The sequence below is a fragment of the Artibeus jamaicensis genome, unplaced genomic scaffold (assembly GCF_021234435.1).
Source record: "Artibeus jamaicensis isolate MK-2021 breed Jamaican fruit bat unplaced genomic scaffold, CSHL_Jam_final contig_923, whole genome shotgun sequence".
In the NCBI taxonomy this organism is placed as follows: domain Eukaryota; kingdom Metazoa; phylum Chordata; class Mammalia; order Chiroptera; family Phyllostomidae; genus Artibeus; species Artibeus jamaicensis.
In genome coordinates this window covers 467,266-485,992 of record NW_026522014.1, presented here as the reverse complement: position 1 = coordinate 485,992, position 18,727 = coordinate 467,266, and the positions used below count along the sequence as shown (strand labels likewise).

The window sequence follows — 18,727 nt, the reverse complement described above, 5'->3', positions numbered from 1 at the left end:
CAGTCACTAGTAAGCCTTTCCTGAGTGCTAATTTTTTTCCTTATTTGATTGTTTGATTTAAATTACACTGTACTGGGAACTCATTTGTATTTCATCATTAATAAAATTATGCATTAAATCTCACCAGTCTTTGGGCCTCCTGTTACGATAGATTTTTTAGTTTTGCTAAACCATTGTCTGAAACTGAGACTGTATCGAATTAAATTTACTGTGAACCTTTCAAAGACTGGTTGTTTTATTTTATTTTAGATAATTGGTAGCAACAGTTCTCAGAAGCACACTGTACCAAATTTAGTACCTGACAGTGACACCAACATTTTCAGACCACTTATCTGAGCTTTGCTGTGAATTGAAATGTGCTCGCTACTACTTCCAACCCAAACTGTTGTTTGGAGATATAAATAGACATCCTTGTTATAAAATAGAGCTATAAATTAAGACCCTCAGGGGGGGAAATCACCACACTGCCAGTTAAAAAATGTCTCTGCCCCCGTCCATCAAGAACCGTGACCAGACCCCATCTGCAAGGCAGTCTCTGATTAGGGAAGAGTCCCAATCATGTTTTTTGAAAGTCCAGCATCATTGCCACACACAGGCAAACACTCCTGCACCATTAATCTTCATTCAAACTGTTAGAATGTTTGTCTAGTCTTGACCCTGACCAAGCACCAGAGAGAGATTAGCTGGAGAAAAGCTTCCATTTCTCACCACATGTCAAGGCAGGTGGAATACTCTGTGGAGCCCAGGAGGACGTCCGGAGGTCTGTACCACAAGGTAACCACTTCATTGGAGTATGTGTGGCTAGGGACCGATTTTGCTCTCGCGAGACCTGCGGGTTACATAAAACATAAAGAAGCTTAATAGGCATTAATGGAAAAGGGAATTTAAGTTTGAATCTTCACAGTTTTAAAAGGTCAGACATGACACTGTAATACAGAACCATGAATTCAATGTCAAGGTTACAAGAAATGTCTACCTCTTTTGAGCACATGCTAATAAATCATTTACATTCCTAGTAAAGCATCAAGAACTTAATAAAATCCCAGGAGAATGAACAAACGATTCATCAATGATTAGATATGACACAGAAGCATAGAAATCTTCTGGACTTTCCAAAGAAGGTGCCGCAGAGCTCTAGTTCTGAGATTTACACATAATGTTAAGAGAAAGGCTTCCACACCGCGGACTGCTCAGTGTGCCCTTAATCTCCCAAACGTGTCCTGTGAATCTGAAAGAGCAGGTGTGGCAGTTTTCTCAAGTGATGTTCCCCAAACTCCTTTGGGTTTCAGTGTTCTGTCAGACACGAACTAGGAAATGCTACTCAGAAAGCGCCTCTGAAAACTACCTAAATAAATAATTATAGGAATAGTTAAATCAATTAAAATGTTTTCTAAGAATTTTTTAAAACTGGGGAGGTGGTCAGTAATATGTTAACCAGTCATGTATGTGCAGTCTGCCCTCACAACCATAAATACTTATGCACAGGAAAAAGAATGACAGAAAATATATTTTCCAAGTTTTCTGCAATGACTATACTTCTTTTGAAAGTACAAAATCTAAAGAAGTTATTTTTTAAGAGAATAAAATCTGTGTGACAGCTTCCTGCCTGGGTGTGTTCATGAATGACAAGTGTGAAGTGTTACTTGTTCCTGTGGTGCTGGAAGCACATGTAACATTTTCATAGTATTTCACCATAAAAGTTCACTTTCATGTTCTGCTTATTTAAATTTTTATGTAGTACTTAGAAATGTGACTTCTTCCTGTTTATTAAACACTTGGTATTCCCTTTGGCACATTCTATGTAAATGTTAAAATTAATAGAACAGCTGGTGAGAAAAAAGTTTTCTAATTAATTCAAGTATGTTCACAGTATCTGAATTTTTCTACAAGGTAGTTTTTATAATGATACAATGACATATTATAAACTGGTTAATGTCTATAAGTATTCCATATTACGATGTACGGATAGTAAACACACATACATAAACATATGTCCCCAACTTTATAAAAGTTGGTCCCCAACTTTTTTTCACATAAATAGAATTACTTTTTGGTAACAGATTTCTGAAACCCCTACTTCCTTCCTTTTTTAATTTATGGTAATTAGACATTTATATACTTATGAAGTAAAAACTCGGTAAGTCCACCACCCATCTGATATCACACATGGTTACTACAATATTAGTGACTATATTGGTTATGCTGTACTTTATATTCCTGTGACTATTTTTATAACTGGCAACCTGTACTTTTTAATTCCTCCACTTTTTCCCTGCAAGTTGTTTTCCTACTTCAATTCAGGCAGAACTGAAAAACAGGATGACAATCAGGGTGCTTGTGTTTCCAGAACTTAGTAATCCCATCAAAAGGCCTGGCTCCTCAAACGAGTGTGTTTCTGTACAGAGACCAAACAGCTCAGTGCCAGTCCTGAAACAGGTTCTGACTAGTTCCATACGCTGTTGTCAAGTCACAAGGGACGCCAAAGACACCCAGGCTGGCTTCCCTTGGCTTTCCTGAGGTCCTGTGACAGAACGCAAGGCCGGAGGGGTGGGAGAATGAAAACATCTGAGATTTTCTTTGACAGTTCAGAAAACCAGGCTAGTGATAGAAAATTGTGACTTTCCCAGTTTTAAAGGAAGAACGTGACCTGAAAATAACTTAGAAATAGTACAAATCTAAATAATTGTATGTGACTTCAGGTCCATTAAGTTCACTCTGACTATAAGTTTATAAAACTGGTTAAATATATCTGAAAAACATAATTAGAAAAAGCTTTGTCTACATTATTTTCCTCCTTCCCATATGTTTAGGTCAAGGATTGCCCAAGCTCCATTCATGTGGGCCGTACAATTTACCAAATTAACAGCAAAAAATAGTTTTCCATTTCTAACTCTTCAATGTGTTAAAACAGTTTCTTCTTAAAATAATTTCCACATAAAGGTACCATGTATTGAAGAATGTTAAGACACGGTATTTTGCATTGTTTGAGAAAACAAATCAATCTCACTTTAATAAAATCAATTAAAACTGTTTCTTGTGGGAAGTGTCCTGTATCTTGATAAACGAAAGGCTTTCACCCCACTAATATTGCTGTTCAGTTAAGAAAGATAAATAAATCTCACAACTTTTCAGGGAAGGAGCAAATGATTAATACAATGACTCAAAAAAAGAAAGTATACTTTGAGAAGTAGGAATATATAACTGTACTTTTTACAAATATTTTTGGTAAAGATATTGCTAGGTATTTATATAGTTCATGCATCAAAACACACTTACACATGCAAAATTTATTGAACTGCATCTTCCAGCTGAAGAAAAACTGTAGGACAGGATTAATTAGCACAGCATGTGTGAAAGCTTTCTTTCTCTGGTCCTTGTCAGTTGCTATGGTTACACTACAGGAAGAGAGCTACACTACCTTTTAAAAAGGATGAAATTCATGGATTATTATCAAAACTTCTTGCTTTAATGTTTAGTGTGAATTAAAAGTCAAACAGCAGAGTGAAATGCTAACCAGATGAGTCCAGGTTACGTGCACACTGCTGCCTTGGCTGAGTGGGTGCGCACGTGAGCAGGTGTGTGTTGCTATGGACACCTGGAGTGGCTTGCATAACAACTGAGTATCCGACTTCAAGATGTTGCCATTTCTAACAATCAAAGACCCTAAGTAAAGTACAGTAAAAAAAAATCCTGCTATTCAAGCCCTGTTGCCCATTATTCAAAAGTGGGTAACTTCTGAATAATAGCTAGCGCAGCAGAATCTTAGATTTCCAGAAGAGTTAAAAGCTTTATAATTAACCTCTTGCCCAATGAAAGAATTCCTTTTCACATATCTTTAAGATGGTTCTCCAACATCTTCTCCTGCCCTGAGCCTGGTTCTGCCCCCTTGCAGGGACACAGAATAAATCATAGGGCTTCTAACATTTGCCCTAAGCTGGCCAGTCATCCAGCATTGATTAATCTGGTCTCTCTAGACCTTATCTTAACAGCTCTCTCAGCTGCAGCAGATTTGACCACCCTTCTTCTTTTAAGTCTACTCCCTGGACTTCTCAGATATAGAAGTTAACAGGAGTGACTTGGTCTCTTTCTGGGATTTTCTTCTATATGATGGTTTTGTCTAGGGCTTTATTTTCAAACCAGGGCTTTCTCAAATATATGTACTCTGTAGGTAACTGTGGCTAATGCCCTGTTTTGACTGTCAAGGACAGGTAATTTCTCACAAGATTTTGTCTCCAGCTTCTACTTGTCCATGGGCTTCAGATCTGGGTCTAATTCCTCAGCAGACACAGGAACAAGGATGCTCCACACAGCCCTGAGCACAAACCCCTACGTCCATCCCCATCGTGAACACGGGCGCATGCCCTGAGTCTGGGAATGAAGGCTTTTCACTAGTCAACTGTCACAGGTTCCCAAAACGGTGAAAGTTTGTTTTAGCCACACACAGATACACATTAGATTTCATATTCCCTGTGTAATCATTCTTTCAAATTCCAATGCATCCCTTTTGCAGGTGGTAAAATTGCTTAGATACTTTAGTACTCTTTCCAGTGCTATGGAGAAAAATCACCCAGCCCAGACTAGGGGCTCAAGAATGATAATGGCCATGTGTCTACCTTGACTAAGGGATTGAAAAAGAACTGGTAATAATGGCAAAAGCTATATGAATTTGCAAAAGTCAACTAAAATAAGATACAAGAGAGCATCTTTCACAACTTCCATCCCTCCAGAGAATGAGCCATGCTTTGGTGCTTGTTGTTGGTTTCTTTTGTTGTTGCTGGTGGTTTTTTATTAGAGCAACTCCCATACCTCTCTCTCAACACACTTTATTCCCCAAACTAACCAATTGGAAAAAGAGAGTTATGCTCTTAGTTCATCACAAAATCAATAAGCCTGAGCCAGGGCTCCTTTCTTCCCCACACGAATCCAAACAGATGTAAATTATGTGGGTAAGAGTTTACCACCTGGCAGTCAGGAGAGAGGGAGAGACTTCTGTGTTGCCTGAGTCAGTCCCTGCGGGAGGGCGGAGGGAGGCTTTTCAATTTCCTTCCCAGGCCATGGTCCTGGGGGCTGCCCAGCAGTTTCTTCTTTCAAGCCGGTTTCTAATGCAGTCCTCTCCCTCCTACAGAATTTACATTAAGTATCGTAGGATGTACTAAAGCTGTTTCATAATCCTTTATTGCTGCTCTTAAAGCGTATCAGTAAACAACCACCAGAACAAAACAAAAAGATTTTTTTTTGGTGTTCTCGAGTTCTGGCTTTAAACTCTTTCCTCCGTGCTGGAGAAATTTTCCTGGACGATCTGAGTTAATCCTGTGGCTCCGGTTACTATCTATATGCTGATGATGTCGAACACATTATCTTTAAAATTAATCTTCCTTAAATCTTCACATTTCTACATAAAAATAGCCGCTTGTATCTTCCATGGCTATCTTGAACATAACTCACCACTCATCTTTATCATTTATCTATTCATCGAAGCCAGAAGTCTTGTTTCACTATAGGCTCCTTCTACTTAAAAAATTACAAAAGTCAGTGGACTTTACTTTATAATTTCTCTCTTTTCTTCCTTGTCTTTAGGCATCCCTCATCACCTCTTACTGGATTGTTCCACCAGCCTCATGTCTGTCCACAGCCAATAGTTATCAGCTTCAAAATACCTTCTAGATCTAGACAATAAAGTACGTACATTTATTGACATTAATTTTACTGACAAATCAAAGTTTAATTGAAACACTGTAGAAAAATTTAAATATGCTTACTGATTTTAGACAGAGATGAAGGGGGGAGGGAGGGAAGGGGAGAGAGAGAGGAAGACATCGATATGAGAAACATCGGTTGGTTGCCTCCCCTTTAGCCCCAACCGAGGATCAAACCTGCAACTTAAGTATGAGCCCTGACAGGGAATTGAACCCCCAGACTTTTGGCGTACCGGACAATGCTCCAGGTCTGGAACAGATGAGCCAGGTCTGGAACACTATCGTGAAGAATAATAAAAGATTTCAATGCCCAACATTCCCTCCCCTGTAAGCACTATGAAAGTTGGACATCCTCCAATTCTTGCCCCATATTTGCCATCACGGGAAGCAGGAAATGAGGGCATTTCAGGGCCAGGTCTCTGCTCTTTCATACCACTGATCATGGAACAACATGGGTTTGAACTGTGCGAGACCGCTTACACATGGGCTTTTTCAATAGGTACTATAAACATATTTTCTCTTCCTTCCAAGTTTCCTACCTACATTTTTCCTCTAGCTTACTTTATTGTAAGAGTACAGTTACATATACACACAGGGGTGAAGGTAGATTCACAGCTGTGAGTACGTGAAACAGTTTATTCCTGTATTATTATTATTGTATTTTCCATATGGACAGTGTCAACCTACTTTTGCTCCACCCTGTATATATATAATCATGCAAAATATGCGTTTTGACTGTTATGACTAAAGCTTTTGGTCAACAGTAAGCTATTAGTTGTTAAGTTTTGGGGGAGTTGACAGTTATATATAGACTTTCAATTGTATGGGGGTATTGGTGCCCCCAATCTCTACATTGTTCAAGAGCTGAGTGTCCATTTAACAACATGGTGTTGTTGAAACTGGAAAAAAAGTTTTGAGAATGGAATTAGATATTTTTCTTTCTTTGAATGAAACCTTTTCAGTTTGTTTATACCCAGACTTCTACTTTAACATAAACTACTCCTACAGGATAACAAAATCCCTTAAAAATGTTTTGATTGGCACTTTTAGCTGAATAAGAAGGGTTTTTGAAAATCAAGTCTAATAAAGTAAAATTAAGTCCAGAAGACATTTAAACATGTTAAGATAATATTTTATTTTGCTCTGATTTTATTTAATCATCTTTGAAACTTTAAGTAAAGCCTAATTTCTAGCTATCCTAAAGGGCATACACTTTTTTTATATTTTTCATTTTAAATAACAGAAATTATTACAACATTTTAATATAGACATTCTAAATAAGAATAAATATTCAAGTAATTAGATTCTGTATATAGAACTTTTTTTCTATTTTGTGTAGAAGATAACAAATATACTTCTCTGGTAAATATTGCTTTAAATGAAGTTAATAGGTGTGATGGGAAGACCAATTCATCAAAATTCTTTGGCTGAATACCATATAAGGAACATGCCTTTTGTGATCAGAGCATTAGGCTACATATTGGAAGGCTTATAATATGAAAAAACTAAATTCCTAATAGTGGTTTAGACACCATTTATGTCTCCTTAATGAAGTCACTTAAGCTGTCTTGCTTATGTTATATGTAAAATAATGAGGCAGAGATCAAAGTCAGCAAACTACGGCATATAAGCCACCTACCATTCTTTGAAGACGAATTTTGCTGACACACAGCTACACACATTCCCTCACATACTGTCTTGTCTATGGCTGCATTTGCACTAAATAGCAGAGCTGAGGAGTTGACAGACACATAAGGCTACAATAAATAGTATCTGGCCTTTTAAGAAAAAAATGTGCTGACCCATAGGCCAGACAGGAAACTCCAGAGTCCATCCAACTACAAGCATACCTCATTTTATTGCACTTCACTTTATTGCACTTTGCAGATTTTTTTTTCAAATTGAAGGTTTGTGGCAACACTACAAGGAGAACGTTCATTTGCACAATTTTTGAACAGCATTTGCTCACTTCATGTTCTGTGTCACATTTTGATAATTCTCACAATACTTCAAACTTTTTCGTTATTTTTATCTTTGTTATGGTGCTCTGTGATCAGTTACTTTTTTATGTTACTTCTGTAATTGTTTGGGGGCACCAAGAACTGCACCCGCATGAGGTGGCAAAGTTAATCATTAATGTCATGAGTGATCTCACCGCCCCACAGACCAGCCATTCCCCCATCTCTCTCCCTCCCCGGAGGCCTCCCTGTTCCCTGAGGCACAACAATATTAAAATTAGGCTAATTTTAATGGCCTCAGTGTTCAAGGAAAAGGAAGAGTCACATGTCTCTTACTTTAAATCAAAAGCTAGAAATTACTTAGTGAGGAAGGCATGTCAAAAGCTGAGACAGGCTGAAAGCGAGGCCTCATGTTCCAGTCAGCCAAGTTGAGAATGCAAAGGAAAAGTTCTTGAAGGAAATTAAAAGTGCTACTGGGTTGCAGGCCAGTTCCCTGCAGGCCAGTTCCCAGCAGGGGATGCACTAGAGGCAACCATACATTGATTAAAAAATAATAATAAAAAAAAAGTGCTACTGTAGTGAACACATGAATAATAAGAAGGCAAAACAGCTTTACTGGGGAAAGTTTCAGTGGTATGGATAGATCAAACCAGCCACAACATTCCCATAGGCCAAAACCTAATCCACAGCAACACCCATGTTCTCTTGCATTTTATGAAGACTGAGAGGTGAGGAAGCTGCAGAAGGAAAGTTTCAAGCTAACTGAGGTTGGTTCATGAGGTTTAAGGAAAGAGACCATGTCCATAACATAAAAATGCAAGGTGAAACAGCAAGTGCTGATGTAGAAGCTGTAGCAAATTATCCAGAAGATTCAATTAATGAAGGTGGCTACACAGAAAACACATTTTCAATGTAGACAAAATATCCCTATATGGGAAGATGATGCCATCTAGGATTTCCAAAGCTATAGAGAAGCTAAGCCTGTCTTCAAAGCTTCAAAGGACAGTTTGACTCTCTTGTCAGGGGCTAATGCAACCGGTAACTTTAATGTGAAACCAATGGTCATGTAACATTCCAGATGTCCTAGGGCCCTTATGAATTATGCTAAATCTACTCTGCCCATGCTTTGTAAATAGAACAACAAAGCCTGAATAACAGCACATCTTTTTATAACGTGGCTTCCTGATGTTTTAAGCCCACTGCTTTCATCTACTTCTCAGAAAAAGATTTCTTTCAAAATACTACTACTCACTGACAATTGCCCTGGCCACCCAAGAGCTCTGATGAAGATGTAAAAACAAGATTAGTGTTGTTTTCATGTCTGTTAACCCAACATCCATTTTGCAGCCTATGGGTCGATGAGTAATTAACCTTTCAAGTCTTATTTATTTAAGAAATACATTTTGTAATGCTATAGCTGCCATAAATAGTGATTCCTCTGATGGACCTGGGAAAAGTACATTGAAAACCTTCTGGAAAGGATTCACTGTTCCAGAAGCCAGTAAGAACATTCATGATTCATGGGAAGAGGTCAAATATATGAAATTCAATAAGAATTTGGAAGAAGTTGATTCCAATACTTATAAATGACTTTGATGAGTTGAAGACTTCAGTGGAGAAAGTAACTCAAGATGTGGTGAAAATAACAAGAGAACTAGAATTAGGAGTGAGCCTGAAGATATGACTGAATTGCAGCAATCTCAGGATAAAACTTGAATGAATGAAGAGTCACTTCTTATGTATGAGCAAAAAAAGTAGTCTCTTCTGAAAGAATCTACTCCTGATGAAGATGCTGTGAAGACTGTTGAAATGAAAACCAAGGATTTAGAATATTACATAAACTTAGTTGATAAAGCTCTGGCAGAGTTCTATAGGATTGACTCCAATTTTGAAAGAACTTGTACTATGGATAAAATACAATAAAACAGCATTGCACAATAGAAGTTATTTGTGAAAGGAAGAGTCGATCGATGCTGCAACCTCCACTGTTGTCTTAAGAAATTGCCACAGCCACCCCAGCCTTCAGCAACCTCCATGCTGACCAGTCAGCAGCCATCAACATTGAGGCAAGACCCTCGGCCAGCAGAAAGATTATAGCTCACTGAAGGCTCAGATAATACTTACCATTTCACAGAAATGAAGTATTTTTTAATGAAGGCATGTACATTGTTTTCTTATACATAGTACTGTTACTGGACACTTAGTAAATTACAGTATGGTGCAAACATAACTACTGTTTTATCATTTATAGTTTGTGGCTATAAATTCTTTATTGTATATTGCAATAAATTGGATAAAAATAGAGATATGACTAGAATTTATAACCCAAATCCATGATATCAGTTTTACATATGCCAAAATAGCCTTATTATTCTCAATGGGTGATATTTAACTATTTAATGTATTTTAACTTACAACAGTATAGAATACAATGGTGCCTTTTTATATGGATGTAGTTAAAAAGATGTTATTTTGAATAACGAAGGATTCTTCTGCTATGTGAAATAAGCCAAAGTGAAAGATAAATTCCTTATGATTTCACTTATATATGGAATCTAAAGAACAAAACAAAGCAACAAACAAAACAGAAACAGACTCGTAGATACAGAGAACAGACGGTACTTGCCAGAGGGGAGGGGAGCGGGGGGCTGGGTAGAAAAGGGGAATGTATTAAAAATCTACAAAACGGTCCTGGGGATGTAAAGCGAATATAGTCAATAATATTTTAATAACCATGTATGGTGCCATGTGGGTTCTAGAATTATTGGGGGATCACTTCATAAATTACATAATTGTCTAACCACTACGCTGTACACCTGAAACAAATATAAAATAATAATGAATGTCAAATTGAATTGAAAAAAAAAGGAAATAAGTGAATGTTTTTAAAAAAGGAAAGCGAAGTGAAAGGCACATCCTAAGATACACGGAACAGCTGCGTGCACTGGGAACCGGAGCATCTGTGTGACTCGCCGTGTTGCCGTGGTCCGGACGTGGGCCTGCAGCGGTGCCTCCGCGCTGTGCCTGTACCGAAGCTCCGTGACCCTAAGAAACTATTACTAAAAATCTTGTTCATTAAATGTATGCAGATCATATATGCCTAAGTTCTTTATAAAAGCCCTTAAATAATTTCGCCTCAGTGATCCTATCACATCACATCTGCATTAGGGAACGCAAAATCATTTTCAATCGACTGTATGTGAATATATCAGCATTTTCACAGTTCACTGGCTTACATTTCATTTTGTAGTTTCTGCTTCTCAGTTTATGAAACCTGGTGTTATTATTCCAAGACTGGATGACAACACAATAAAGAAAATTAATTCCATAACCTGACAAAATCAGCAATTTTGATGAATTTCTATTGTTCATGCTGATTTGTTTCCAATCTTTTAAAATTAAAAATAAACCATGTAAATTCATCATAAGAATCTAATAAGTTTCAAATCAAGACAGAAGACTCAAAACTTTCAGGCCATTTCTTTATAGATTAATATATACCCCAAATATTATATAAGTACGGACCTGTATGTGTTAAAGAGAGATTATTAATTGAATGATCACATACATAACTAAGTCGAATAACATACAAATAATTATAATTTTATGCCAGAAGTATGCTTTGAACTTAATAGGAAAGGAGCCAACCTACAAAGATGTAAATTATCACATGTACGTGACATTTGAAATGACAATATATACTTCAAATTTTTTTTTTTAGTTTTTAAAAAAAGAAATTAGAGTGAGTGTTCCTCTGAGAGGCTTAGGAGAAAGCATCCCCATTTCCTTCCTCTGCCACTGGGTTAAAAACAAGTGTGTGCCTTTGTGTGTCGGGGGCAATGTGCTCATCTGGTCTCACTACGGATAATACTAAAATATGAAAATCAGCGGACATGCTAGTACTTAGAGGCAAACTGGTGAGAATTTATTGGGCAGAATCTGTTAGGTACTCTCAGGGTTTTTAAATGTACGATATCATTTAATCATTATAATAACCCAGATGGTAGTATGATTACGAGCACCCCAATTCAACAGAAGGGACACTAATTTACTCCAGGTCACACAGTCGTAAGTGGCCATGCCAGGACCTGAATGCAGGCAGTGCCACTGTGTCCCCTGGAGGACTGGGAATTAGGGGACAAATGTGTTTGTGGGCTCCAGGGGCACAGAGCAGTGGGCCCGAGAACGGTGACAGCCAGTCTGGTAAGAGAGGGAGATGGGTGGGGTAAGAAAAGGGGGCAGGGGAGATGGGAAAGACAAGTGGCAGGAAAACACAAGCTGGAAGATAGTTCCAAAAATATAAGCAAAGAGAAAATGATTGATGTTGCCCAGAATGCCGCAGGGTTGTCAGACAAAAAGCCCTCAAGGAAAAATTTGATAAGGAAGTACTCAGCAGAAATACTCAGGAACCTTCAAATAGGGTCTGGTTGCAGAAATGGGAACATTTATCTGCTGCTTGCTTTATTTTAACGTGGAAGAGGTAGAGAGCTTGGGGTCGGGGAGGAGGCCTATTATCTTGCAGGACCCTGAGGTTCCCCTTCCTGTTTCCCCCAGAAACCTCAAACCTGGATGTGGTTAAAGCTAATCTGAAGAATATATAATAACAACACATTTAACAAAAAGTTCTGAGGTGTCCTTTCTGAAGTGAATTTTTACAATATTTCATGAGATGAAAACAGGCAATTACTTTCAAATTAAACTGAGAGGTTTTTATGTTTTTACAACAGTAATGTCCAACTGAATTAGTTCCAATTAACGAGGCAGTTATTGAGCCAATGAAAGGAAAAAGAGGTTTGAGTCATACTGAATCATTCCATTTTTTTTAATTTTATGGTTGCTGCCCAATTTTTCTGAATATTTTCTCTCATGCTTTCAGTTCTGTCTTTTATTGTACTCTTTGAGCAGAGGTCAAGTTAAATTTTGGGGAGTCTCAACACTGTACTCAAAACAGGATTCCATACATTATAGTTAAAAAGAAAAAGTCTATGAACAGATATGCAAGTTTATTTGATAATCTGATGAAAAGTGACCCTTGGTGACCATCTTGGTTAACCTGTAATTGGAGCTGGGCACCAGTATGTGGTAAATAAATAAACTGCAAATCTCCTCTAAAAGGGGATATACTGAGCACTTAGGGGATAATTTCAAAGACACATTAATTGCAAAAGGTAAATATGCATCACAGTCACTACAGAGAAGAGTCCTAGAGCTCTCGTGCTGGAAAGGGTCTGAGACGGTCTTTTTCAGAGCTTAGGAGAAAGAAGCTGATGTCCGTAGTTCGGTCCATTCTGCCTCCAGTGCTTCAAACCCCTACCCTTTTTGTCTGTCCTCACTGCCACTGCCACTTTAAGCCCAAACTTATTCTCCCAGGTCTCTAACCCATTGGGTCACCCAGTTGTCATGTTTGCCCTCCCATTCCTTTTCCCCAGTCCCAGGAAGAGACAGTCCCATGTAGCTGGAGAGAGCTTCTTACGTGGGACCGCCCACCAGCTGTGTGATTTCTGGACTCTCCCCCTGATGCCCCACCCCAGAGGCTGACCTGAATGAATAATTATGGAGTCCTTGGGACGTGGCCTCAAGTTGCGTCTGGCCGATGGGAGGCGCACTGACCAAAGATCACAGGGAAAGGAAAGAGTGAGGGGGTGTACCTGTTCCCCGGCTCCTTCCCAGCTGGACCGGGAAATGGCAGTGACTAAGCCCTCCCTTGGAAGGCTACTGCTCTTCCTCAGGGGGTTGCGGAATTGTGTCCTCTCTGAATCCTGCAGTGGAGGAGTAGCGAACGCTTCCCACATTGCCAACCTGAAGGGGCTTCACATCTTTATCCCTGTCCATTTTCATCAAATTCTGCATCAAATTCTCCTCCATCACCCCATTTGAGACAATAGGCCCCTGAGACAATGACCACATCTGAGTCACAGGGTATTTGCGTGAATTAAATGAGAAATGCATGGAAGATGCTTAATTGGGCACTTGGCCTACGGAAGCACCAAATACAGATTGGTTATTACCAATCTGATCAGGTCGCTCCTCTGCCAGCCAGCTTAATGGATCCCCTGAGCTTTATCCTGAATGTCTACACTCCAATAAATAAACCCCTTTGCAATTACTCTCTCGTTTCTTCTTATTCCTCTCTGTGTTCTAGCCATCTGTTAGCAGTCTGTCTTATTGCCTGCCCTTATCTGCTTTCATGTCACTTTCTTTGCACAGCATAGTCTCACATGAAATGCCTTACTCAGCTGTGGATTCTACATGGCCTTCTAAACCATACTCTGGCCAGGTCCTCCCAAAGCTTCCCTGATTTGCCCTCTCCTTCCTTGTCCAGGTAATGAGCTCGGTTCTCTGATGGACTGCAGCCTTGAGCTTGCATGGACATCCTAAGTCATTCATTTACGTGCCAGCCTCCACGGCCCAATGCAAGACTGCAGTTTCCTTGAAAGTAGGATCATGGCCCATTCGCCTCCTTATCCCAGTGCCTGGTGTGGTGGTGGGCCCCAGAGAGCCTATTGTTGGACCGACATACACGGTAAGGACAGCCACTGATTGTGAAGCCCTCCCGCAGTGTTCCCAGAGCAGGCGGCATGTGTCTGCTGCCCTGGCCACCAGGGAGAAGAGCCCAACCTGGCCTCAGCCGGTGCCCCCTGCTTTTACTTGTTTACACCTTGGGATCGTGTGTCAGGTTTCCATTGAAAATCAGTCCCTGGATTTTAAAATGTTTAAAAACCTAATGTGAGTAAAACTGAATCACATAAAAGGTCATGATCCCTATTTTTGTTAATATACACACAAAGCATACACAAAATACTTTAATCCCTTTATAATGCTCACATATACGTTAAATGAAAATATAAAAAGATGTCACACCATAAGTCTACTAAAATACCAGTAAGAAACTACTGGTTCTTAACCTACTTTCCTAACAAATTCTGTAATTTCTAAAGTGTATCTAATATGATCATTAAAATTTAAATAAATGAAACTTCAAGAATCAATCAATCTCTCCTCCAAATTTTTACATCACATCTGGCTCTCTGTTCGGCTCACTTGGCAGGAAGCATGTAAAACTGTTATATTCATTTTCTTATCTCTATGTTTATCTCTCCATCTATATTAGAAACCCCATGAGCAAGGGCCATTTCCTATGACTGCCCCACTCCTCACCACCACTCCCCACCCTTCTGCATCCTGACCTGACACTGAGTCTTCGGTCCAGCACCATACTGAGCCGAGGCTAGGCCTGTCTAAAGCACATTCAGACACGGGATCAACTTGCCTCCGCCTCCTAGGATCCCAGCTGGGAACGGCAGATGTGCCAAACCTGCTCGGATCCCAGCTACTGCAATGTCAGCTGTCTCTGACACCACGTGGCTAGAGACACGGCAGCTTAGCTGCCTCTCAAAGAGTTAACCTAAGCACAGAAAGAAGTGCGTCCAGACCTGAGGGTCTCTTTTGAAACCCTGATGAGCAGAAATACAAAAACATTCATTTCAAAGCTTCCAGCTGTTCAGTTTTACTGAAGGATGATACCTGAATTTACCTTTGAGGCTGACTGGTTCCTTTAATCTAAGAAAACCAACTCAATGGCAATTTCTGTTATATAAATGTAAAGCAAGTCCCTACCCACTGTTCTGGGGCAAGTCGTGAAATTAACCTGGATCTTGATTTTCACAAAGAGCAAAGGGCTTCGTGTAAACTGGGTGCGTGTTTCGTCAGATCTAACAGGTTTCTGAGGCCCTGGGTTTCTTTGAAGATGTTTGCTGCCTCAAGAAATACAACATGTAAATACTCCCTCCAATTGTTGTGCAGAGGATTTTAGGAAGCCAGAGGACTGAAAAAAGGGTAGGTGATGAGAGCTATTCTCCACCCTACAAAGGAGTGGACCAGTAAAGCCCAACTTGTAGTAGTAACACTTAGGTCTAAATCCCATTGAGCATACTAATACTGAGCTATGTGTTGTGCTTTGGTACAAATATTAAGTGCTCTGATTCTTCACTAGGGCTGCAGGCCAATGCCCCCCATCCTGGGGCCAGAGTATGAAAGGGGGGACCCCATGATTTGAAATTAGACCTCCCACCAGGGGCCTTAGATTCTTAGAAGGAGGGAACTTCCTCTTTCTAGAGCCTTGAGGCTTGCATTCCAGGTGCACCACTGGGGTACACTCACTTCCGGGAGGCAGAAGTCAGGGTTAGGCAGAAAGAGACATAAGCAGGAGAGAAACAGAGAGCCCTTCTCTTTCACACTGGGGAGGGGCCTCTAGGTGCTGAGCGGAAGACTTCAAAGGGAAGCAAGCGGTGCCCCTGAGCTGCAACGCACAGCCCTTCACTGCCGAATGCCCAACCTTCATTGAGTCTGCTTGCAAACGACAGCCCGATGTCGACTACAGGGCCGCAGCCGAAGGGGAAGGCTTCCCCTCCTCAGGCAGATGGCCGAGGAGTCCGGAATGACCATGACAGTGCACAACACCAGGCAGGAAGCAGCTTTTCCAGGAGGCCATCATGAGAGGTACCTTTATGGGCCTGGAGCACTCAGGCAAACAACCAGGTCCGTGCTGAGGAGGCACCCTGATGCCCCGTGGGCATTATTGTAAACAAAGAAGGTCACACAGAAATCTGGGGGAACTATTTCAGGCAGAGGGCACAGTGAATGCCAACATTCTGTAGCGAAGCCGGCCTGGCACGTCACAGGCGCGGCAAGAGGCCATGTGGCAGAGGTCAGTGCACCCAAGGCAGCCACACTTCCTGTCCCCTCCCCACATTCCCGTCTCTGCCACCTCCCACATCTAATTCTAATTCCGGCTCACCCTCAAACTCCTCCATGACCCTCAGAGGTCAGAAGTCATTCTAGTTGTTGTGGACATCCACAAGATTCAGCTACATCTCGAATGTGTCACGAGGCACCTTACCTTGAAGCACTGCAGTCACTGGAGAGTGACGCTAAGCTATTTAAAGAAAGGCCTGTCTGATTCTTGCAAGTCCCCAGGGTCGGCACTGGTGTAGAATGGGTGATGCGTTCACTGAGTGGACCGGCTGAACTGAACGTGACCACCACTGGGTATGTTTCAGAGAGTGATCAATGGCACCTTTATTCTATGTGTTTATCCTCTATTTATACCCACAAAGACGTATGTGCATGGATATTCCCTGTGACAGTGTTTATAGCAAAACACTAAAATTCCAGGGAGAAAATAGCTGAGTAAATTATGATATAGCTAGAAAATGCAGCCAATGAGGCCAGTAAGTCTGTATGTACTAATATGGAACCAACTATTGTTAAGGGAGAAGGCAAAAAAAGAAAGAACAATGAGCATGTCATGTACTATCCACATAAATAATAGCTTGTATATGCATATTATATCTCTGGAGGACCTAAGAAACTGGTAAAAGCCACTGGCTGTGGAGAAAGAGGAGAAGGGAAAAGGAAACTTAATTTTCACTTAACGACTCTTCCCATTTTGTACTCTTTTTTTTTTTTTTAAATTTTATTTAGTTATTTTTCAAGTACAGTTTTTTGTTACTGTGTGTGCATGTTGTCTACTGAAAAAAATGAGATGCTGTTTTTAAAAGAGAGAATGAGAAAGGGTCAAATAAGTCCTCACCCAGCTTCGTCATGTGGTCTTCTTAGCACGCCCTCCCTGCCTCTGACCTCGGATTCCAGTGTGTTTCTTTATACTGTATTGTTTGAGTCCCAAAATAGTCATCAGTTCTAAACGACAAGCTTTCGTGTGGCAGGGAAACTCACAGCACTGAGCTAATGACGGGGTGGAATGAGCTGAAATAAACTATTATTTAAATATTCTCACCACTACAACCAAATTGCCTGCTAAAGCTTAGGCTTTCTGCATAATAGCCAGTTTAGCTACTAAGACCCCGGATAAACTGGCATGAGCAATGTGAATCATTAGGCAATTTCCAAGTTTAAAAAAAAAAGTCTTCCCTTGAAGGAAATCTTGGTTGCAAGTATAAAACTTACAACAGATTTCCCTAAGATGAAAGTGTCAAAACTGCCCAGGCAGCTAAAATTTGCTACAAAATGTATAATTCATACAATGAAGCTTTCCTTTCTACATCCAGTCTAATTACATGAAGTCATGCCATCTAAATAATTAAGGACTAATGGTGTAAAAATATACTGGAGTTGGGTAGATGTTCGAACTCCGAATCAGCAACCTGACGGTCTATTTATCTTTACTTGTCAGCGGACATCACACAGGCTAAGTTTGAGAGGCCCGAGAATGTTCCCAGGGGACTGCCATGGTTTTAAAAGAGCTGTCAGCTATAACATGAAAATCCATCTCGTGCTATATGAGACAACTGTCTTATCCTTTCAGAGTGACAAACGGAAACCTAACATCTGAAGCACATGTCCTTTTTTAGAATCTGTTAAACATACTTTAAATATTCCCATCTTGTTAGTCTAAATAACATGTCTTTCAAAGCATTCATCTTCACCAATGTAGCTTTATTTAAAACCTTACAATGCAGATGAAGCCATTTTAAATTTAGACTCTTTCTTCAAACCAAACTTGAGTTCCAGGATCAGACAAGTCCTCTCTCTTTTGAGCCACTTGTTTATTGGCCTCACTGTTTCCATCATTGAAGATTTCATCAGAAGAGCACAAAGGGGAAATTGTGTTTGAAATATATACCGGGAAGTTAAGTAAAGCTTACTACATGAAAATTAATTAATCTTCAAACTCACGACTGTATGTTAAAATCTGAAAGTACAAAACAATACATCGTGGGTACTAAATTTCTCTACATCCATTAGTGGCTTTAAAGATGACACTACATCAAATGTCGTAAACAAATGCAGTATACATTTCTCGAAGTAAATTTCAAGGTTTTAATCTTCAAAACAAAACACCCACAAATTTTTTAAGAGATATCCTTTACACTATCGAGCATTTTCTATAAAACTTTTTTGTTAAAAAAAATAGCAACTTTGCACATTACTCACTTTTAAGTCAAAAGGTAAGTCATATGATAGTTTTCCTTAAAAATACTTTTTCCACATTAACATCCATTTTGGGGGGCAATATTTTTACTATGAAGTAATAAGTGGCTGTTTTCTATTGCA

The 18,727-nt window shown here is 39.8% G+C and overlaps 1 protein-coding gene across 4 annotated transcripts in view; it reads right to left on the bottom strand.

The window, feature by feature from the left end:
* The window catches only part of CDK14 (cyclin dependent kinase 14), a 562,452-nt gene that overhangs the window by 232,512 nt on the left and 311,213 nt on the right, over positions 1–18,727 (bottom strand). For all 4 annotated transcript variants that reach the window (XM_053655083.1, XM_053655082.1, XM_053655085.1 and 1 more), the window contains one exon: positions 709–829. In XM_053655083.1, coding sequence (XP_053511058.1) covers positions 709–829 — 121 coding nt within the window. The remainder of the gene's footprint in view (positions 1–708; positions 830–18,727) is intronic.